The 18862-nt window shown below is 43.5% G+C and overlaps 1 protein-coding gene across 1 annotated transcript in view; it reads left to right on the top strand.

Moving 5' to 3' along the window:
• Positions 1–13637, top strand: part of FAT4 (FAT atypical cadherin 4) — a 121077-nt gene extending 107440 nt beyond the window's left edge. Inside the window, exons 13-17 of the mRNA XM_014883710.2 lie at positions 652–831; positions 1851–1975; positions 3091–3293; positions 7898–8159; positions 10158–13637. Coding sequence (XP_014739196.2) covers positions 652–831; positions 1851–1975; positions 3091–3293; positions 7898–8159; positions 10158–12040 — 2653 coding nt within the window. The 3' untranslated portion in view covers positions 12041–13637. The remainder of the gene's footprint in view (positions 1–651; positions 832–1850; positions 1976–3090; positions 3294–7897; positions 8160–10157) is intronic.
• The last annotated feature ends 5225 nt before the right edge of the window (positions 13638–18862 follow it).

Genomic DNA, 18862 nt, shown 5'->3' with positions numbered 1-18862 from the left:
ACCTCTCATTGCTCATCAAGACATAGGAAATAAAATAATCTGATTACTTCTGGCTTAAAAAAATATATATTAAGAGTAATGACTTTGACATTGTTTTCAGGGGTTGCCCGTTACAGTTTTGAGTTCATAAACAGTGTCCAGTAAGGAAAGCAAACTTTATTTCTGGTCTTTACTGTAACAAACTCAGTAGCCTTTGGGTTGTGTCTTTGGAGATAACAGTAACTTTAATCCAAATCACTTTGGCTAATTTATTAAAATTGTCACAATCATGTTTCCTGCCACACAGGGTTTCCCTGCTAGCAGAGGTGTTACATCTTTGTAAAACAATGAATCTATCTTCCTGCTGTTTAAGTATCATCTACAATCTCAGTTTTAGTTGGGTAAAAAAATCGTATTTGTTGTCATCTCAAGCACACTGCTCAGTCAAGTGAATAGAAATTCTGACATGCAAACTGAGTGTGAAATTTAGAGTGATACCCACTCTAACTGTTAGTTCAACTGCTGTTGATCTCTCTGTCTCCCCTCCTAAATGTAAAATACCAATTTGGGAAGAGGAATTTCAGCTGCAGGCTGTAGCTGATGATTGCAGTTCCTGTGCTGTCATCACTATCCTGATGTCTGGTAGTGATCAGTTATTTTTCTCTTTTGCAGGACTCTCGATGTACAACCAAATCGAGTTACAGTTGGTGGCATCAGGTCCATAGAGCCCATCCTGCAGAGGAGAGGACAGGTGGAAAGCCATGATTTTGTGGGCTGCATCATGGAGTTTGCAGTCAATGGACGTCCCCTGGAGCCCAGCCAGGCTTTGGCAGCCCAAGGAATCTTAGATCAGTATGTCTGCTATCTATGGGATCAAATGGACCCCATTTGCAATAAAGGAACCTGTCATGAATGCTATTCCATTCAGACACCAACAGATATTTCATGTTAGAAAAAAACAACTGTAGAACCTACTGCAAAATGGAAAAATGTAGGAAGAAAGTGATTTTGCATTAAAGGTTCACTAAAAATTGCTGTCTTAAAGAAAGAAAGCAGCATCATTACATTTCTATTGTCAGAGATTATTCAAGTTGCTTTGCAGGCTGAAATTGAGTAGCCCCTGTTCTTGTGTTTCTTTATAAATTCCACCTGGTTTTGACTATACTCATACTGTTTGCTAACCCTCTACTCCCTTTTATTTCCTCTTAATCCACCATGTCTGTTCTCTCACTTTGCCTCTCAAGTATCACTGAATTTCCCTCATATCCTCTGAGTGGTCTTTCAGAAATGATGAACTACCCAATTCTATTGTTTTTTCCATCTCAGTATTTGAAGTCACAATTGCAGCAATAATGTCAGTCTTCCATCCAGATTTCCTTTATTCACATTTCCTCTCTAAACCCCCATGTTTGTGCTGGTCATTGTAATACAAAGGCTCTGGCAGTCTGCAGTATAAAAAATGCCTAAAAAGTTTTCTTCTCTCTTGCATAACAGATAGTAGGAGTTAGGCTGTCTCTGAATTCCTTCCTCTTTTGTAAGACTGTTATAAATGGATGCTGAAAATTGGGATCTGCTTAGAACCTGAGATGTCTACAGAGATGCTTAGAATTACAGAACAGTTTGGGTTGGAAGGGACCTTAAATTATCACCCAACTCCCCTGCCATGGGCAGAGACACCTTCCACTAGACCAGGTTGCTCAGAGCCCCATCCAGCCTGGCCTTGGACACTTCCAGATAGGGGAGAGGAGCCATTTTTGCATCTCTGAGGGGAAGAAAGGGAGTACCATTTAAACAGAGAACACTTCCCAGCACATTTGCTCTGCTTATTTGTGTGCACTTTTTTCAGCATCTACTCTTCTGATTTCTTTCAGGTGTCCCAGACTGGAAGGTGCTTGCACAACCAGCCCCTGCCAGCATGGTGGCACTTGTGTCGATCAGTGGTCGTGGCAGCAGTGTCACTGCAAGGATGGACTGACAGGAAAGCACTGTGAAAAATGTGAGGACGAGGTTTCACTGTCTTTAACATACACCTACCTGAGGCTCAACCAAGGGCCTTTAAGAGTTTCTTCTTAGGGCCACGGGATAATGAATTTTACAAAATAATGAAAACAAGCAGCATGTTGCCTCTTAAGTGGTCTAAAAGTCCACAATGGACTGTTGTCCTTTCATGAGCTAAAAATGGCAACAACTTGAATACATAATGTTTTCTGGTCTGTATATCGCATTTCAGGTAACTTGCACTCATTTAAAGTCCTGCTTCCCAATAACATATAATCCGTAACTAAAATAAAGGTATCCCACAGGAGGGATTTGTCTGCTATGGGGAGGTAAGAGGGTTAGAGAAAACCCCTTCATGTAAACATTGAGTTCATGTGCTTACAGCTTCTCCAAACTAAAATCCTTTTCATCAAATTGACTGTGGATTATATGCAAGAAAATATTGTAAATGTAAATGAAAACAAGGCATTTACGCTCGGGGGTGATTAACTCTCATAGGAGTAGCCCTGTAAATCAATATGGGATTGTCCAGGAGAGCAAAGTGATTTATTTCCGTGTAGTTGTAGTATAATGACTGGGCTTTGTTTTTTTACATGTCCCATTATTGTTTAGCTGATTTATATGCTTTTATTGCACCGCTTTACGAAAGAATTTAGCCATAATTTTAACAGCATTTGGTAGTCAATGCTCTGCCTTTTTTATTCACTTTTTTTTTTAATGCCATAACAAATAGAAAGTCATTATCTCTGCCCTGAAGAGCTTAGAGTTCAATATATCATGAAACCCCGCTTGCAGTAATGGAAACAGTAACATCCCTGGGAAGGAATTACAGTTCTGAGAGCCAGATTTTTTTTCCCTCCTCCCTCACTTGTTCCCTGGCGAGTTTTAATTTACTATTGACTGATAGCAGCAGTAAATTACTGGCACACTCCCACTCTCAAGCACACATTCTGGTGGAAGCCAAAGAATAGAGGGGCTGCAGTTGCCATTGAGTCCCGCTGCCCCCCGTGACCTGCTCTGAACTCCATCCCTGCTCCGAGGGAAAGCGGTGCCCATGAGGCAGGTGATGGCTGGGGCTGTCACTAGCTCAACGCTTCCCTGTCCTTGTCCCAGATATCACTGCTGACACGGCCTTGTCGCTGGAAGGCAAGGGGAGGCTGGACTACCACGTGAGCCCCAGCAAGAAGCGGGACTATCTGCTGAGGCTGGGGGCGCGCGGCGCGGGCGTGGAGCGCCTGGAGGTGAAGTTCATGACCAGGAGTGAGAACGGAGTCCTGCTGCACGTCCAGGAAAGCAGCAACTTCACTACTGTGAAGGTAAGATCACAGCTAATCCGGGCTTGGTTTGATTGGACTGCCTCGTGTGCAGCCATCAAAACCCCGTTTTTCCATTACTCTTTCTGTTTCCTTTATAAAATATTAGGTCTTTAGCTGAGACTAGGCACTGCTCCAGTGTCATTCATCTTCTCAACAATTCCCTTCCTATTTGCCAAGGTATCAGAAGATCTTGATGGGTTTATATCTAATCAGTTTTGTCTAGACTCCAAATAGTGACCGTTTTAAGGCGACGAGAACGGTGCTCATTGCCATGGTTATTATCATCATTACACTTTACAGAACAAATCATTTTGTTATTGGCCTTTTATCTTCTGATTTTTTGAGCCTTGAACGCAGACCCTCCCTAAGCTAGCAAACGATTGCCAAAAAGTTTTCATTAATTCCTACCAACATGGCTCAAGCTTATCAAACTAGGAAGTGAGGGATAACTCGAATTCATGAGGTTACTCACAGACCAATGTCAGTATCAAATTCTTTTGGCATACATTGCTGAACTAATGCTTCAAATGCCACGCTGTTTTGGGGTTTTTGTTGTTTTTTCTTTCCTCAAAGAGCTTATTGCTGCAGAAGTTACCTTTCTCAAGAGAAAGCAATGGTTTGGTTCCTGGCGATGACTCAGTCCATTTACTCATAACTCTAAATGAGTACAGCAGTGATGTTGGCAAGCCCCTTTATTGGGTTGGTGTAAGCTCCAAGTTTCCTTGACTGCTGCAAGGCTTTCCAATTTTTTCTTCCCTGACTTTTAGAGATATTCATACAGAAATTCACACTTTCTAAGCTTTTCAGCCCCATGGATATCCTCCACCTGCCTGGTCAGAGTTACAAAGCTTTCCTGACACACCGGCTGCATTTAAGGAGCAAGTCTGCACTACTTCCCTGGCATATGCTTTTACCACATCATTTCATAGGAAGTTTCTGCCTTGCTCGTATTAGCAGATAAGATCTCATTATTTTGACTTCTGGAGAGAAAAAAACCTTTTTCTCCCCCCTAGTAGAATTTGCTAGGTGAGCTCAAAAAAAAAAAAGAGTTGCCTTTCCTGGCTAAAAGCACTGGTGCTGTGTTTATGCAAACACTCTTGTTATTGTTAATATTGGTGTAGTTATACAAGCAAGCAGAGGGTGTCAAGTCCCAGCCCCAGCTGTGCAAGGGAAGAGAGCAGAGGTTTGCCTAGTACCAGATGCAGAAGTTTGAGGAAGGAGAGCTGTGCTGGTTGTTGCCAAGCAGTTCCCAGGTGATGCCAGTTAGTAAAACTGTAGTAATTTAACTGTACCTAGTGCAGCATGGCTTCTGCACTGCTCCTCATTCCCAGAGCAGGCATCACCATGAGTATTCCCCTCAGTGGTGGCCCAAGATGCCAATGAAGCCAATCCAGCAAAGGTCTCCACGTCCTCTCCACCCACTCCTGGTGCAGAAGTTGGGCTTTAGGGACCTGTCTTTACAATTCTTGTCAGTCTTCAAAACAGACAATTTTATAACTTGAATTTTGGGTCTTTTAACATGCCTATTAGCCAAAGTATTAGCACTCAGAGAAAACCTCCCATGTGTTTTATTAAACCACACTAGGGAAAAGCAATAAGTCTTGTGGCTACTTCCATGCCTTCACATTTTTCCTCTTGTAGCTAATTGGTTTTGGTGTGGCTGAGATTGGGGTAAAACTAGAGAAGTGGTAATAAGTCACTGAGATTGGGAGCAGTTGATTCACTAAATGATGGATGTAAACTCCCTCCAAAGAACCCGAGAGGAAGCTTTATGATATAAAGGGATCCTTAATCTAGGAAAGATACAAACTTTTGCAGATTACATTAAATAATTGTCAAATTCAGATGGAAGATGCTTCCTCCAAAATCCACTACAATGAAGAGAGTGAGGGGTTCCTTATTACTAGGGCTCTTTGTCGCAGCTTATTTTTCTACATATGCACATTGCAAGTAATTCAGTTAGAAGTAATGGGATAAATATAGCAGGTTAAAGGTGAAATTGTCTGTCTTGTCTTGCTTTGTCTAGAAATCTCATCTGCAGTCAGATTAAACTGTCATAAATGGAGCTCTGAGATCTCTGAATCATACAGTTAGAAGATGTGGATTACATTTTACCTATATTAGCTAACATACTCCTGTGTGAGGAGTGGTTGGGCACTGGCACAGGTTGCCCACAGAAGTTGTGGATGCCCCATCCCTGGAAGTGCTCAAGGCCAGGTTTGATGGGTCTCTGAGCAGCCTGGTCTAGAGAAAGGTGTCCCTGCCCATGGCAGAGGGGTTGGAACTGGATGATCTTTAAGGTCCCTTCCAACACAAACCATTCCATGGTTGTATGCCTATATCAAGTTGTAGGAATTAATCAGAACATAACCCTTTTCAATGACATCCCATTCAATGGCTTGTTTTAAGACAAAACCCAATTTGTTCAGCAAATGAGATTTGGAATATTAGTAAAGTTTAATCAGCCCTGTAGTTAGGAATATGTTTGCTGTAGTGGTTCATTCTTTTCATTATATTCTACTTGTCAGTTGCTCAGCCATTTAAATAAAACCCAGAAATTCGTGTTACTCAATACTGTCAACTTCAGCCTTTGTTTCAAATTTAGAAACATGTTCTGCTTCAAGGCACCAAGAAGAACATTCCATATCTTTTCCTGGTTGAAGCAGTCCTGGACCAGTCTTGTCTCTGGAAATTTTCTTTTCCAAATGCCCCTATTATGTTATTTATGAGTCTGTTAGCGTTAGCCACATGCGATTTTAAAGATACAGAAATAGGGTTAAAGAGTCCTGAATTACTATGGAAAATATCAGTTGCTGACAGCTAAATAATTCTACAGGTCTTTTCTAAGGTGAAATTAAAAATTTTGCTTCTGTGCTTAGTCTTCCCTTAAGCTGGGAGAGTACTGTCTGGCATGGTGTATTCCTTTCTGTTTACATAAAGACTAAAATACAAGGAAGTATTTTTATGGGGCATAAAAGAATAAGACATAACAAACCAATTACAGGTTGCAGACATAAATATATGTACATATTCAGCTCAGTCAAGCTTTTTATAAGTGATTGTGGGAAATGGTGTTTAATATGTTTTAATAGTCTGTGGGCTGTATTTGTAAATGTGGGATTTTCCTTGGGCTGTATGATAGTTTAGATACATGCCACTTGTGTTTTATCAGCAACAAAAGCATCCTGTCTCTGAGGAGAGCTTTGTCAAACAATGCATTTTCAAATAGTCCAAATTAATACCTTCATAAATGAAGTGGATGCACATCTTAACCTCCATCCAAATGGAATACGTGCTAGATGCATTCACTCAGGCAGCTGCCAAGGCATGAGCATGGCCTTACAGCCTTATTAAAGCTGGAGTGTCTGAACCGAGTCCTCGGCTTGCATCACTGGAGAAGCAAATCCAGGACGTTTAACAGTTTCTGGAAACGAGAGCAGCATTCCTGTAGCCAGTGTGTCACCTCGCAGTTCTTCCCAGGTGAACCTTATATTTCCTGGAAACAAGGATGCAAGGCTTTGAGAGCTTTCAGCAAACCTGGCGCTGTGACCTTTCCTGGGCTCTGCCTGTGCACATCCTGCACACCCGGCTGTGGATCTCGGGCTGACCGAGCCGGAGAGGGGAACGCGGGACAGAGAGCGATTGTTCCACTTAATATGTGGGACCAAACATGCAGGAATACGTGTGGCCAAACATGCAGAGCACCCAAGGAGAGTTGCAGCAAGTTTCAGACCCATCCTGCATGAGTTTATGCAGTTCTGTACACCCTTAGGAGGTCAGCCAACATACCCAAATTTATGCAATATTTGAGAAACTGGCAGGGTTGGATGTTGGGTATTCTTTTTAAGCTCCTACATCTTAAGTGCAGAATATACACTGATCTCATTTTGGGATCATAATAAGAAGTTTTGGGGCATCATTCTTAAGAGAAAAAGCCAACATATTCTTCCTTTTTTTTCCCCTAGATGTTCACAAGTTTTAAAGCAGTTTGCCCAAGAAAGTACTATTTGACAATTCTCACACGTTCATGCACTTTGCAACTCTTCAGAAAGTTTTCTGAAATACAACAAAAGGCTTCTGCAAAATACCAATTAGCAGAAAAAGCAGATATGAAATGGGGCTCTTGCTCAAGCCCTGCCGTGCCTTATGCATTCCTACTGTGTTGTAATAAAAACTGGATGCAATTTTCTTGGGCAAGGACAACATCTGTTCACTCTGCAAAGCATTTTTCACACTTGCCTTGAAGAAGGAGGAGGAATTATTCTTTCTCTGGTTAAAATGTGTTGTCATGTGCATGACCTATATGTGGCTCCTCAGTGGGATTAGCCAAGGGTTGAATGGGTGGCAGCTCTAAGATGCAAATTTTCTGCTGAAGTTTCTACAGTGTGATGTATTTAGTTCTGGACAGATTTTTTATACTAAATAATTAATGCCTTTTAATTACAAAGCAGTTATCTGGGGAAAAATACACCCACCCCAGGTTTCTGTTACACCAAAGCTCCATGTTGCTGTAGCTGTACTGAGCAGGCATCACACTGGTTCTGTGTGCATAGCACTTATGTGACACCCTTTTAAAATGATGCATCATGTGTTCTTCTGACCAGATTAAAGGCGGGAAGGTGCACTACATATCTGATGCTGGAGTTGCTGGGAAGGTGGAAAGGAACATCCCTGAGGTGTATGCTGCAGATGGCCAGTGGCACTCGGTCCTCCTGGAGAAGAATGGCTCTGCCACCATCCTGTCGGTGGACAGGACTCACAGCAGGGACATTCTGCATCCCACCCAAGACTTTGGCGGGCTGAACGTCCTCACCATTTCTCTGGGAGGAATTCCATCCAGCCAACCTTTCAAGAGCACAGTTGCAGGTATTTATTCCCCACCCCCTCCTCTCAAAGTACTGTTATTCTTTATCAGTAATTAGTGTACGCCCATCCTTTGCCAGGAAAAATGCAAATTGAATTAGTAAGGATTTCAGACTTTGTTCCTTTAGTACACACTGCAGGCCTCTTGTTTCCAAAAGCAGGCACTCCATCTGCAGGGCTTTTTGGAGACAGGGGATTGCTTGTCTGTGCATCAATTGCTATATTTTTGTTACTCCAATGGAGAAGAAAGGATATATACTTTACCTGAGTCATAATCTGGAAAATCAAGGCAAATCTTTCATATGGGCAAAAACGCTAAACAAAAACTTTGTAGGGATTTGGTAAGTACTGCAGGATTTACCTGGTTATTAATATGATTGAAATGTTTTCTGCAGCACCAAGGTCCTCCTGCTTTATCCTGTTGTCAAATGAAGAATAGGATTTATTTCTGAGCAAGGACAATAAGGAACCATCCTCTGACTGATGTCTAGCTGTTAAGGAGCAAATCAGTCTCCCTTAAAAGTTAAAGTAACTGTCTCAAACCCTGGCAAAAGAAGTAGATAACACATATTTGATATCATTTCCCAAGTGCTAGGTAAAGATGGAACTGATTTTTAGCTGCAAAACATGAGATACTCCAGACAATACAGATGTGTTTTTCACATATTTTGATATTGAAAAATCTTCCTGGAATTGTGACCAGATAAAGTATTTTAAGTGGAGCAAATTCAAACTTTGCACTTGTGTATTGTGAATATGTATGAAATGTGGTACGAAATCGTGTGGATGCTGTGCTGACCTTTATCCTTTTTACATGTATATTTTATGAACAGCATGTGCATGGAAAAAGCAGAGGCTTGTAGGAAAGGAACAAGGAAAATTGAGGACACTAACCTCTCACCACTGCCCAGTGCCGTGGCAGACAAATTAGGAATGTCTGGCTTCCATTAAGCACACACAGTCCAAAATCCCTTATTCATATGATTTGATTTTATTTTAATATTGGATTACACTGGGTACAACATACCAAGGATTTACAAGACACTGGTATAAAACTGCATGAACTCAGAGTCAAAATTATCTGCAGTGCTGTTAAAGGCAGACAACACATGAGGTGACAGGGCTGTGAAGGTGTTGTGTCCAATAAAATTTCCAAATCCGGGCAGATGTGACAAATTGCTCTTTGCTGTTTATCACATCCCATCAGTCCTTCAAGGAACCACCACGCATGCAGCAAGGTAATCATCACTTTTGCTTGGGCTCCCAAATGAACCTAAATCTTCAATCCTGAGGATTATAAACCTTTAATACCATCTCATACAACTCAAGTATATTTGCTGTTTCTTGACAGAGTGGTACCCATCTCTGTGTACCATTTTGCCACAGCTCCAAGCAGAGATCACCTTAAGGTTGCACTACCTCAAAACCCTTCCAGAAAAGATTTAATTGGGGGAACACAGAGAATTATTAGGCTGGCAAAAGAATGGATTTTCCTGTGACCTCACTCAACCACTGCACAGAGCCTGGGGATAATTCCATCTCCCTGGGCTCTCACAGCACTAAAACTCGGTGTAGGGTAGCACTGCAACCAAGGAATGAGAAGTTTGGGAAAAGGTCACTCAAGATTCAGAGATACAAACGCATTGCTATGAATTTAGGGGACAGGAGACTTAGCTGAAGCACAGCAGGCAAATTCAAATAATGTTTGGTGCTAGCACAGCCAAGCCAGCTGCCACAGGATTTGCTGTGGGAAATGATAAGAAGTATTAGAAATACGGGAAAATCAGGAGACAAAAGCATTTCGGTGTATTGAATTAAGTCATTAGAAGGCATATTTATTCAAATTCAATTTAAAGACATTAAGTCCTGTTAGAATAGATGTTTGCTTATGGTAACCGTGTGAATTCTTGGTTTATTTAGTGAACAGTGGGCTGCGCTGTTGATGGCTCATACTCAACCTTCAGCTCCCACCAACCCTGTCCCCTTTTCCCCCTTTCTCAGGCTTCAGCGGCTGCATTTCCTACATCAAGTACGGCGGGGAGAGCCTTCCCTTCTCGGGCAAGCACAGCCTGGCCACGCTGTCCAGGACAGACGGCTCGGTGAAGATGGGCTGCCGCGGCCCCGACGTGTGCGCCAGCAGTCCGTGCTGGGGCGAGCTGATGTGCATCAACCGCTGGTTCGCCTACCAGTGCGTGCCCCCGGGCGCCTGCGCCTCCAGCCCCTGCCTCCACGGCGGCAGCTGCGAGCCGGGGCCCCACGCCACCTTCACCTGCAGCTGCCCCGAGGAGTACGCGGGACGGACGTGCGAGACCGTGGTGGCCTGCCTGGGCGTCCTGTGTGCCCCGGGCCACGAGTGCAGGGCGGGGGCCAGCGGTGGCCACGTGTGCCTGCCGTCGGCGCCGCCCGCAGAGCTGTCCCTGCCGCTCTGGGCCGTGCCGGCCATCGTGGGCAGCTGCGCCACGGTGCTGGCGCTGCTGGTGCTCAGCCTCATCCTCTGCAACCAGTGCCGAGGGAAGAAGTCGAAGGGGCCCAAAGAGGAGAAGAAAACGAAGCAGAAGAAGAAAAAAGGCAGCGAGAACGTGGCGTTCGATGACCCCGACAACATCCCGCCCTATGGCGATGACATGACTGTCAGGAAGCAGCCCGAAGGGAACCCGAAACCCGACATCATCGAGAGGGAAAACCCTTACCTGATCTACGACGAGACGGACATCCCTCACGCCACGGAGACCATCCCCAGCGCCCCGCTGGCGTCCCCCGAGCCCGAGATCGAGCACTACGACATCGACAACGCCAGCAGCATCGCCCCCTCCGACGCCGACATCATCCAGCACTACAAGCAGTTCCGGAGCCACACTCCCAAGTTCTCCATCCAGAGGCACAGCCCGCTGGGCTTCGCCCGGCAGTCCCCCATGCCCCTGGGAGCCAGCAGCCTCACCTACCAGCCCGCCTACGGGCAGGGCTTGAGGACGACGTCCCTGAGCCACTCGGCGTGCCCCACTCCCAACCCGCTGTCTCGGCACAGCCCCGCGCCCTTCTCCAAATCCTCGACGTTCTACAGGCACAGCCCGGCCAGGGAGCTGCACCTCGCCATCAGGGAGGGGAGCCCGCTGGAGATGCACGGCGATGTCTGCCAGCCCGGCATCTTCAACTACGCCACCCGGCTGGGCAGGAGAAGCAAGAGCCCGCAGACCATGGCGAGCCACGGCTCCCGCCCGGGAAGCCGCCTGAAGCAGCCCATCGGGCAGATCCCGCTGGAGACGTCCCCGCCGGTGGGGCTGTCCATCGAAGAGGTGGAGAGACTGAACACGCCTCGCCCCAGGAACCCCAGCATCTGCAGCGCGGACCACGGCCGCTCCTCTTCGGAGGAGGACTGCAGGAGGCCCCTGTCCCGCACCAGGAACCCGGCCGACGGCATTCCCGCGCCCGAGTCCTCCTCCGACAGCGACTCGCACGAGTCCTTCACCTGCTCCGAGATGGAGTACGACCGCGACAAGCCCGTGGCCTACACCTCCAGGATGCCCAAGCTGTCCCAGGTGAACGAGTCGGACGCGGATGACGAGGACAACTACGGCTCCAGGCTGAAGCCCCGGCGGTACCCGGGGCGCCGCGGCGAGGGCGGGCCCGTGGGGGCCCAGGCGGCCGGCACCGAGGGCTCCCTGCCCGGGAAACTGGGCCAGCCCGCCGGCAGCTTCAACTGGGACAGCCTCTTGAACTGGGGCCCGGGCTTTGGGCATTATGTGGATGTTTTCAAAGATTTGGCATCGCTTCCTGAAAAAACAGCAGCAGCAGCAGCAGCAGCAGCAGCAGCAGCGAGTGAAGACAGCAAAGGTGGTACAGCAAAGCCTGTTTCCAAGGAGGGGGAAGCAGAACAGTATGTATAGGCTTTGTCTCCTGGTCTTGCCACAGCGCAAAGCCACAGGGACTGCTCAAACCATTATATGGTTGTACAAAAGCCAAGGTCAGCGTCTGATCCCCAGGCCAGTCTGGTTGGAGGAGACTTTAAAAATAATAACCATTATGCTGCTGAAAGAGACTTAAGACATTTTTAATTTAATTACGCTTGGATGAATTTATTTCTCCTGCATGCATTGTATTTGCAAACCAGATATTCGGCATGCAGCCTTTGGAAAGGGTTTTCCTATTTACCATTGTTTGGTTCGTGATTCTTAAATTAATAATGCTTTGTTCTGAAAATGAACTAATTTTTTGTTTCAATTGTGAAGGATGTGCATATTGTCTCCAGCTACTAACATGTTTTATGATGCAAGAGTACTGAGATTCCATTTTCCTTAAGAAGTGCATGGAAGTAAGATGGTGAATGAAGGAATTACAGTAGTGAGGTGTCTCAGAAAATGTAGTTACCATATCCTGCAGTTGCTCACATGTGACTTTATGGATGAAATCAGCTTGAAGAATTGCTGGCAACAGTGCTTGCTGTAAGTCTTATTCCATACAAGAGGTGCTAGAAGCAGCTCAAGCCAGTCAGCACTTTAGGAGTTGTTTTTTCTTTTCTTTTCAGTTTGTTTATTTGTTCGTTTCAGGTTTCTTTATATTTTTGTTTGTTTGGGGTTTTTTTGTTTGTTTTGTTTTGTTTGTTTGGTTGGGGGTTTTTTTTGTTTTTTTTGACAAAGTTGTGTGAGAGCTTCTGAATCTCTAGGAAATGTTTTTGGGGATGCTTACTTAATCCTGGTCCCTCCCTGCCCCTCCTCAGTGATTCCTGATGGCAATTTGTCCGCCCAGCCCAGCCCCCTGGCTCACAGCAGCAAGGGACAAACCTGTCCATTCCCACATCTCTTGGCCTCTCAGCTTGGCTGTGCTGCTGCTGCAGCCTGTGCTTGTCCCCTGATTCCATTTTCCCATCTGTACCGTGGAAAGGTAGGAAAAACACTTGGTTCCCTTCCTCACAGGGGTGTTGTGAGGGCTAATTAGTTAACTCGTCTGAAGTGCTTCGACATTATAAAGCACTATAATAAGTATTATCATAATTATTATTAAAGCACTGCCTAGCCTCTGTGACCGTGGAGTGGCATTTTCTGCATTCTATGATTTTTCTATGATGGAAACTTTGAAGAATTATTTATTGTATAGAAAATTACTGCACTCTAGCATTTTGGAGCGGATATGAGGGAAAACTACTTGTAGATTCATTAACGTAGCATACCAAGGTCCCCCAATTCCCTAAAGTTGTAGGTGAAATAGAATCTCACAAAGTCCTTACATCTTCATGCAGATCTGATGATCCTATTGTACTGTGTAAAAACTTCTTTTTATTTTTTTTTTACCTAAGCTGTGTTTTTATATCAATATTTTCCTATGCTGAATAGTTTTCTTACTTTCAGGGAAAGTAAGAAAAATACTTTTTTTACATTTGTTACTTATGTAACATCCATATTTTTCACATTTTGATAAAATTGTAACATACTGTATGCTTTCTACCTGTAAATGCCAATAATAGAATTAAAATATTTATTTAAAATCTTTAGTGTGTGTTATTGGAAACCTTTTGTCTTTTCTCTCTAATTTCCACTCCTTGATCTTCGCTTTTGGGGTTTAAGTTACAAGGCTTGTAAGCTATATAAACCTTTTAATCAGAAAGCAGGCTTTAAGAAGCAAGTACATATCTCAGGAAGATGGAGAAGAGTATCATGAGGTTGCTGAGCCTAAGATAATGTCAAAAAGTACCAAATCTACTTTCATGTTTCTAATAAAACAATTAAATCTGTATTCTAGTCCGTAGGGTTTTATTAGCAGTGATTGGTTTTGCATTTTTTAGCCATGATTTCCACCTCTGCCTCAAGCTGAGCTTTCCAGTACACAGGCAGTGAGGAGTGTGAGAACAAGAGTTTTCTGTCATAAAGCAGCAGTTGAACAATAAATAACTGCATTCTTTTATACTTACAAAGGGATAAATCAGACTTGGACAACTTTTTGGAGAATGCAGAGAGTGAAAAAGTTAAGGCTGCAGGCAAGAGGTGAATTCTGAGGTTACACTTGGAATTAGTGGTAAGTGTAAAGAACTTAGAAAAAGGATGACAATTCAAGGGGGGGTTTATGTGTTACTTGTTTGGTTTAGAGCTTATTTTGTCTCCAAACTGGCAATTAGGGACCAGCTCTTTTTGTCTAAAAGTGCTCCCAACTTCATGATGCCCCACAAAAGTGAGAAGATAATGGGCCAAAGTAGCCCATATTGGTATGTAAGTAGTTTCATCTGAAATAACATGAGTTCCACAAGTGATTTCAGAGTTTGAGGAGCTGCTGTAATTAAACATCTGTTAAAAAGCTGTATGTTTAGTTTGAATATTATCCTTTAATACAAACTGTACCACATCCAAGCAATGATTTTAATAACACATGAAAACTTTAACAAATGAAAGCTTTTAAATGTAACACCAAACATATTGAGGGCTGTGTTATGCCAGTAAAGCATTCTGAAATTATCAAAAAGTTTTGCTGAAGGGGAATAATATGCAATGTGGACTTACACATATACATGCCATAACTTTAGCACAGTTTACAATTTATCAAGTGGTAGTGTGTTCCTCTAAATTTTGACACTTTATGGTAGACAAATGTATATTTTACTGGTTTCCTTGTTTCCCGGTTTCTGAAAGGCGCCGAGATGCTTTTGACACTTAAACATACGATCCATTCCTGCCTTTTTTTTTTTTAATAATTCCTTCATGATGAGGATCAGCAAAGGGTTCCAAGTGAATCATGCAGAGCAATCATCCGAAGTTACCAGTTGTGAGGGAGTGAGCTGCATAATTCCCCTGGTTCATCATCAGAACTGCACGGTCCTGTTTGGAGATCTGGGATGCATTATAAGTCATAAATACGTGGAAAGAAAAACAGTCTGCACCGCTCGCTGCGGTGCACAGGAGCCTCCAAACACATCTCATGTCAGCAATTTGTCTCTGACCTGTCTTTCTGCTGCTAGAGTGCTGAATGGCCTTTGCCAGCTCAGGTGGAGATGCTTTCTCCTGGTGAGGTTACTGATTAGATGAAAATGGACAGAGAAATGGCAGATTTACTTGGCATGCTCTTGTTTAGAGAATGAAAAGGAAAATTTGAAAAGGAAAATACAAGAATATTGCGATTTGTGGCAGATGAATAAATGAACAAAAGGAGTGAAATCTAGATTTATCTGATTCAAGACTTCTCAGTATTTTTCATCAAAGTTTAGTAACTTTAAAACCACAAAATTAATAGTAAAGCGAGTTACATTGAAAAGTAACATAAAATCCCACATTTTGGTGAAAACATCCCCCATCAAGGATCAGACTGTGAGTCTGTGCTGCAGACCACAACCTGTGCAAGGGAGTATCGGTTAGCAGTGCAAAATCCAGCTGGAGCCACATTACTCCAGTCTGGGAATGAGAAGGCTTGGGGCTGGAAAGGGGTGAGGGATCTCAGTGATGTCTTCGAAAGCAGGAGATGGAGCCAGCCAAAGGACTCGAGCTGCCAGTGTTCATAAGGTAAATTAGATGTGGTGGAAGATCTTTGAGAGTACTCTGTGTTTTTATTGCAGCACAAAATGCAAGTAATGGTATTATTCTCCAGCGTTAGGATGTGTGAATGGTATTTTCTAACTGAATTCTAGAAGAGACTTTGTAATTATGGATCCTTTGAAATGGGAAGGACTATTGGAAAAAGATGATTAAGAGAAAAGGTTGCTATTTTATGAAGTAGGACTGAGGGAAGAAAGCGAAAATGTTGATCTCTCTGCTTAATCATCCTAGCATTTTAATGTTCACCATTTTATCCTTTTCTATGACCATCTATGTATTCCACCATCCTTTCCTCTGCTCTGTGAAATTAGTGCTTTGTCCATCCCAATGTGCTCAGTTTGGTTTTTGGTTTTATATAAAGAGCACTTAATGAGGATGACTGGCAGCTTGTGTTTAGGTTGTCAGCACCACAGCCTGTCTTTTTTTAAAGTTTAGATATTTGCACTCAAGGAAGTGCATTTGCACTGGCCTTTCCTGCATTTTGCATGAACCTCACCTTCCATTCAGCCATCAGAGCTTTCTCCAGCAATAAAATATGGTTGGATTCTTAGTAATTTTTACAGCCTTTTTCCAGTAGCTTTCAGGTTTCATGATCCTGTACTGAGATGATCAGCAGTGAATAGAGTCTTTCTAAGTTGCATTTTGAGTTTAAAAGCATCTTTATCTCTGGGCTTCACAAAGTAAATCCTCAAGAGACTCTCTCTTCAATTTTAGGGCCACATGAATTTCATTTATAAGCATGTGCAAAAAAAAAAAAAGTAATTCCCCACATGGATGATCAATATCTATTCTTTTGTCATTTACTGATGGAGAAGAAGAAGGTTCTCCATCTGTCATTCCAAAGAAGTATTTTCAGAAATGTTAAGCAGGTTTTTTGTAATTTTCAGAAGTGGCTTCTACCAAGCCCGTTTTCTGAAGAGAGCCCTCAAAGGGAAGATCCTGCATAGTGCCTTGAGGCAATCAAATGGCAACATTCCGTGGGCATTGATAGGGATCACACTGTGCTTTCCTTCCTCCCTTACAACTGGCAGGCACACCTGGCAAAGGATGGAGAATGAGTAGAAATGGCTCCTCCTAACCTCTGGGAAACAGGAATGCTAAATTACATTCATTTAACTTTAATTTACATCCTCTCAGAGGGAGCATTTTCAGGGAGTCACCAAACAGTATCAGCTGGAAGAAAATAAGGATAAAAGCCCCACATCAGAAAATTTGTGTTGATCAGGACAAATCAAGAGCAAAGGGGTTAAAAACATTTCAGTCTTTCTAGAGTGAGCCCCAAGGATGACGTGTGGTCTCTCAGATAACTCACACGTTGTGTCATCAGTCAGGAGAACAAAGTGGAGCAGACATTGGAACAGGCTTTCGAGGGAAGTGGTGGAATCCTCATCCCTGGAAATGTTCAGAAAAAAAAAGGATGTGTCACTTGGGGAGATGGTTTAGTGGTGGATTTGGGTTGGACTCGATGATCTTGGAAGTCTTTTCCAGGCTAAGTGATTCTGTGACACGTACGTGTGGCAACACACACCCGTGGACATCCATTCCACGTGGCAATTAATACCCTGCAAATTCCCTGTCAGGACTCCAGGCTTGGAAAACAGATCAGCAGCCTGCCTCCCCCCCCAGTCATAAAATCCTGAGCTGCTGTTCCCTGTGATTCCGTGCATTCCCTCAAAACCCTGGGACTCTTTGTGCAGCCCCTCAGACAAGGAGCAGGGAAAATAAACAGGTCCTTGTCTTCCCATTTGTTGGTTTATTTCCCCTGGGCCTTTTAAAAGCCAGAGTCTGATTTAGTAATTAGTGTTTCTCCTTGCATATCTTGTGCAATTAGCTGGAACAACAAATTAGGGAATAAGAAACAAACATTAATATACAACACAAACATTAATATAGAAGAGCATAGGGGATGAGAAATGGATATTGATGAATCATTCAAAAAGCACATTTTGGTGCAATAATCTAGAATCCTTACAAATAAGTGTTGTAATTTCCTTTAAAATACAACTCTTGTTCAATAATGCAAGTCTTTATTAAAACAATTTGTTAAACCTTGGCAAAGAAAAACTATGTGACAGCATCGTTTTACAAGAATTCCTTGCAGTTCGTAGAAAGCTAAGTCAGAGCTGGAATGGTTTGTCTCCCTTAAAACAACTGATGTTAAGCATATTAAAAAGGAAAATTAATAATGGTTGTTTTAATTTTTTTTTACACCTGTAAAATTTATCACAATCATCAGAACAGGCTGGACTTGGTAGGGCTGCGTGACCCCATGTGGCTGGGAATGCCTTTGCTGTGATGGTGACACCTCCCTGCTTTGCAGGAGGGGCTGTAACCAGCATGACATGTTATTCTGAACTCCTGCCAGAGGCAGCCTGCTAGTTTTGAGAAAGAGCAGTGAGTTCTGATAAAGAAAACCCACCCTCAGCCTCAGGAATGCTTGGACCACGCTGGTGTCCCAAGGCAGCCATGGCTTTTGATATTGCCAGGACAACATTCCTGACTGCCTGTGAATTTCTGCCTAAATGCTCTTTTACAAGGGAGAAAATGCTTTTGTGAGGGGAAATTGATTGGTATTTCAGTCTGAGCCCATTACTGTCACCAGGAAAAAGGACAGGCAAAAGCTTTAGTTTAGGAGGGGCCTTAAACCCCCCCCAGTCCCAGCCCCCTGCCATGGGCAGGGACACTTTCCAGCAGACCAGGTTGCTCCTAGCCCCATCCAACCTGGCTCCCGGGGCTGGGACAGCCACAGCATCACCCCTGTGTGGTTTCATCTGACTCCTGTTCTGGTTTTGAATTAGTCCATATAGGCAACATAAACTGGAAACCAAACAGGCTTTTTTGAAGTTTAATCAAAGCTGAAAGCACTCAAAGGTAACAGCGTGTAAGAATGCAATCCTTTGAAAGCCAAAAATGAGTGTATCTAATCTACTGGAGCACCCCAACATTTCAACAATTGTTTTGTGGAATTGCATTAAACTCTGGCTTCCCAGAAATGCCACAGAAAATCCAAATAATCAGATTATTTTATCCATGTCAAATACACTTCTATTAAAATTACCCACAGAGTCTCCAGTGCCCTGGCTGTATTTACAGCACCATCCAATCACTCAAAGCACACCAAGTAGAAAAGAGATCCTGATGGAACAAATAGGTCCCTGAGGATGACAATTGCTCTCTACTGCTCCTGAGGGAGGT

Source organism: Sturnus vulgaris, chromosome 4 (genome assembly GCF_052056855.1).
Source record: "Sturnus vulgaris isolate bStuVul1 chromosome 4, bStuVul1.hap1, whole genome shotgun sequence".
Classification (NCBI taxonomy): Eukaryota; Metazoa; Chordata; class Aves; order Passeriformes; family Sturnidae; genus Sturnus; species Sturnus vulgaris.
Note: the sequence above shows the minus strand (reverse complement) of the source record. Positions and strands in the feature narration are given on the sequence as shown.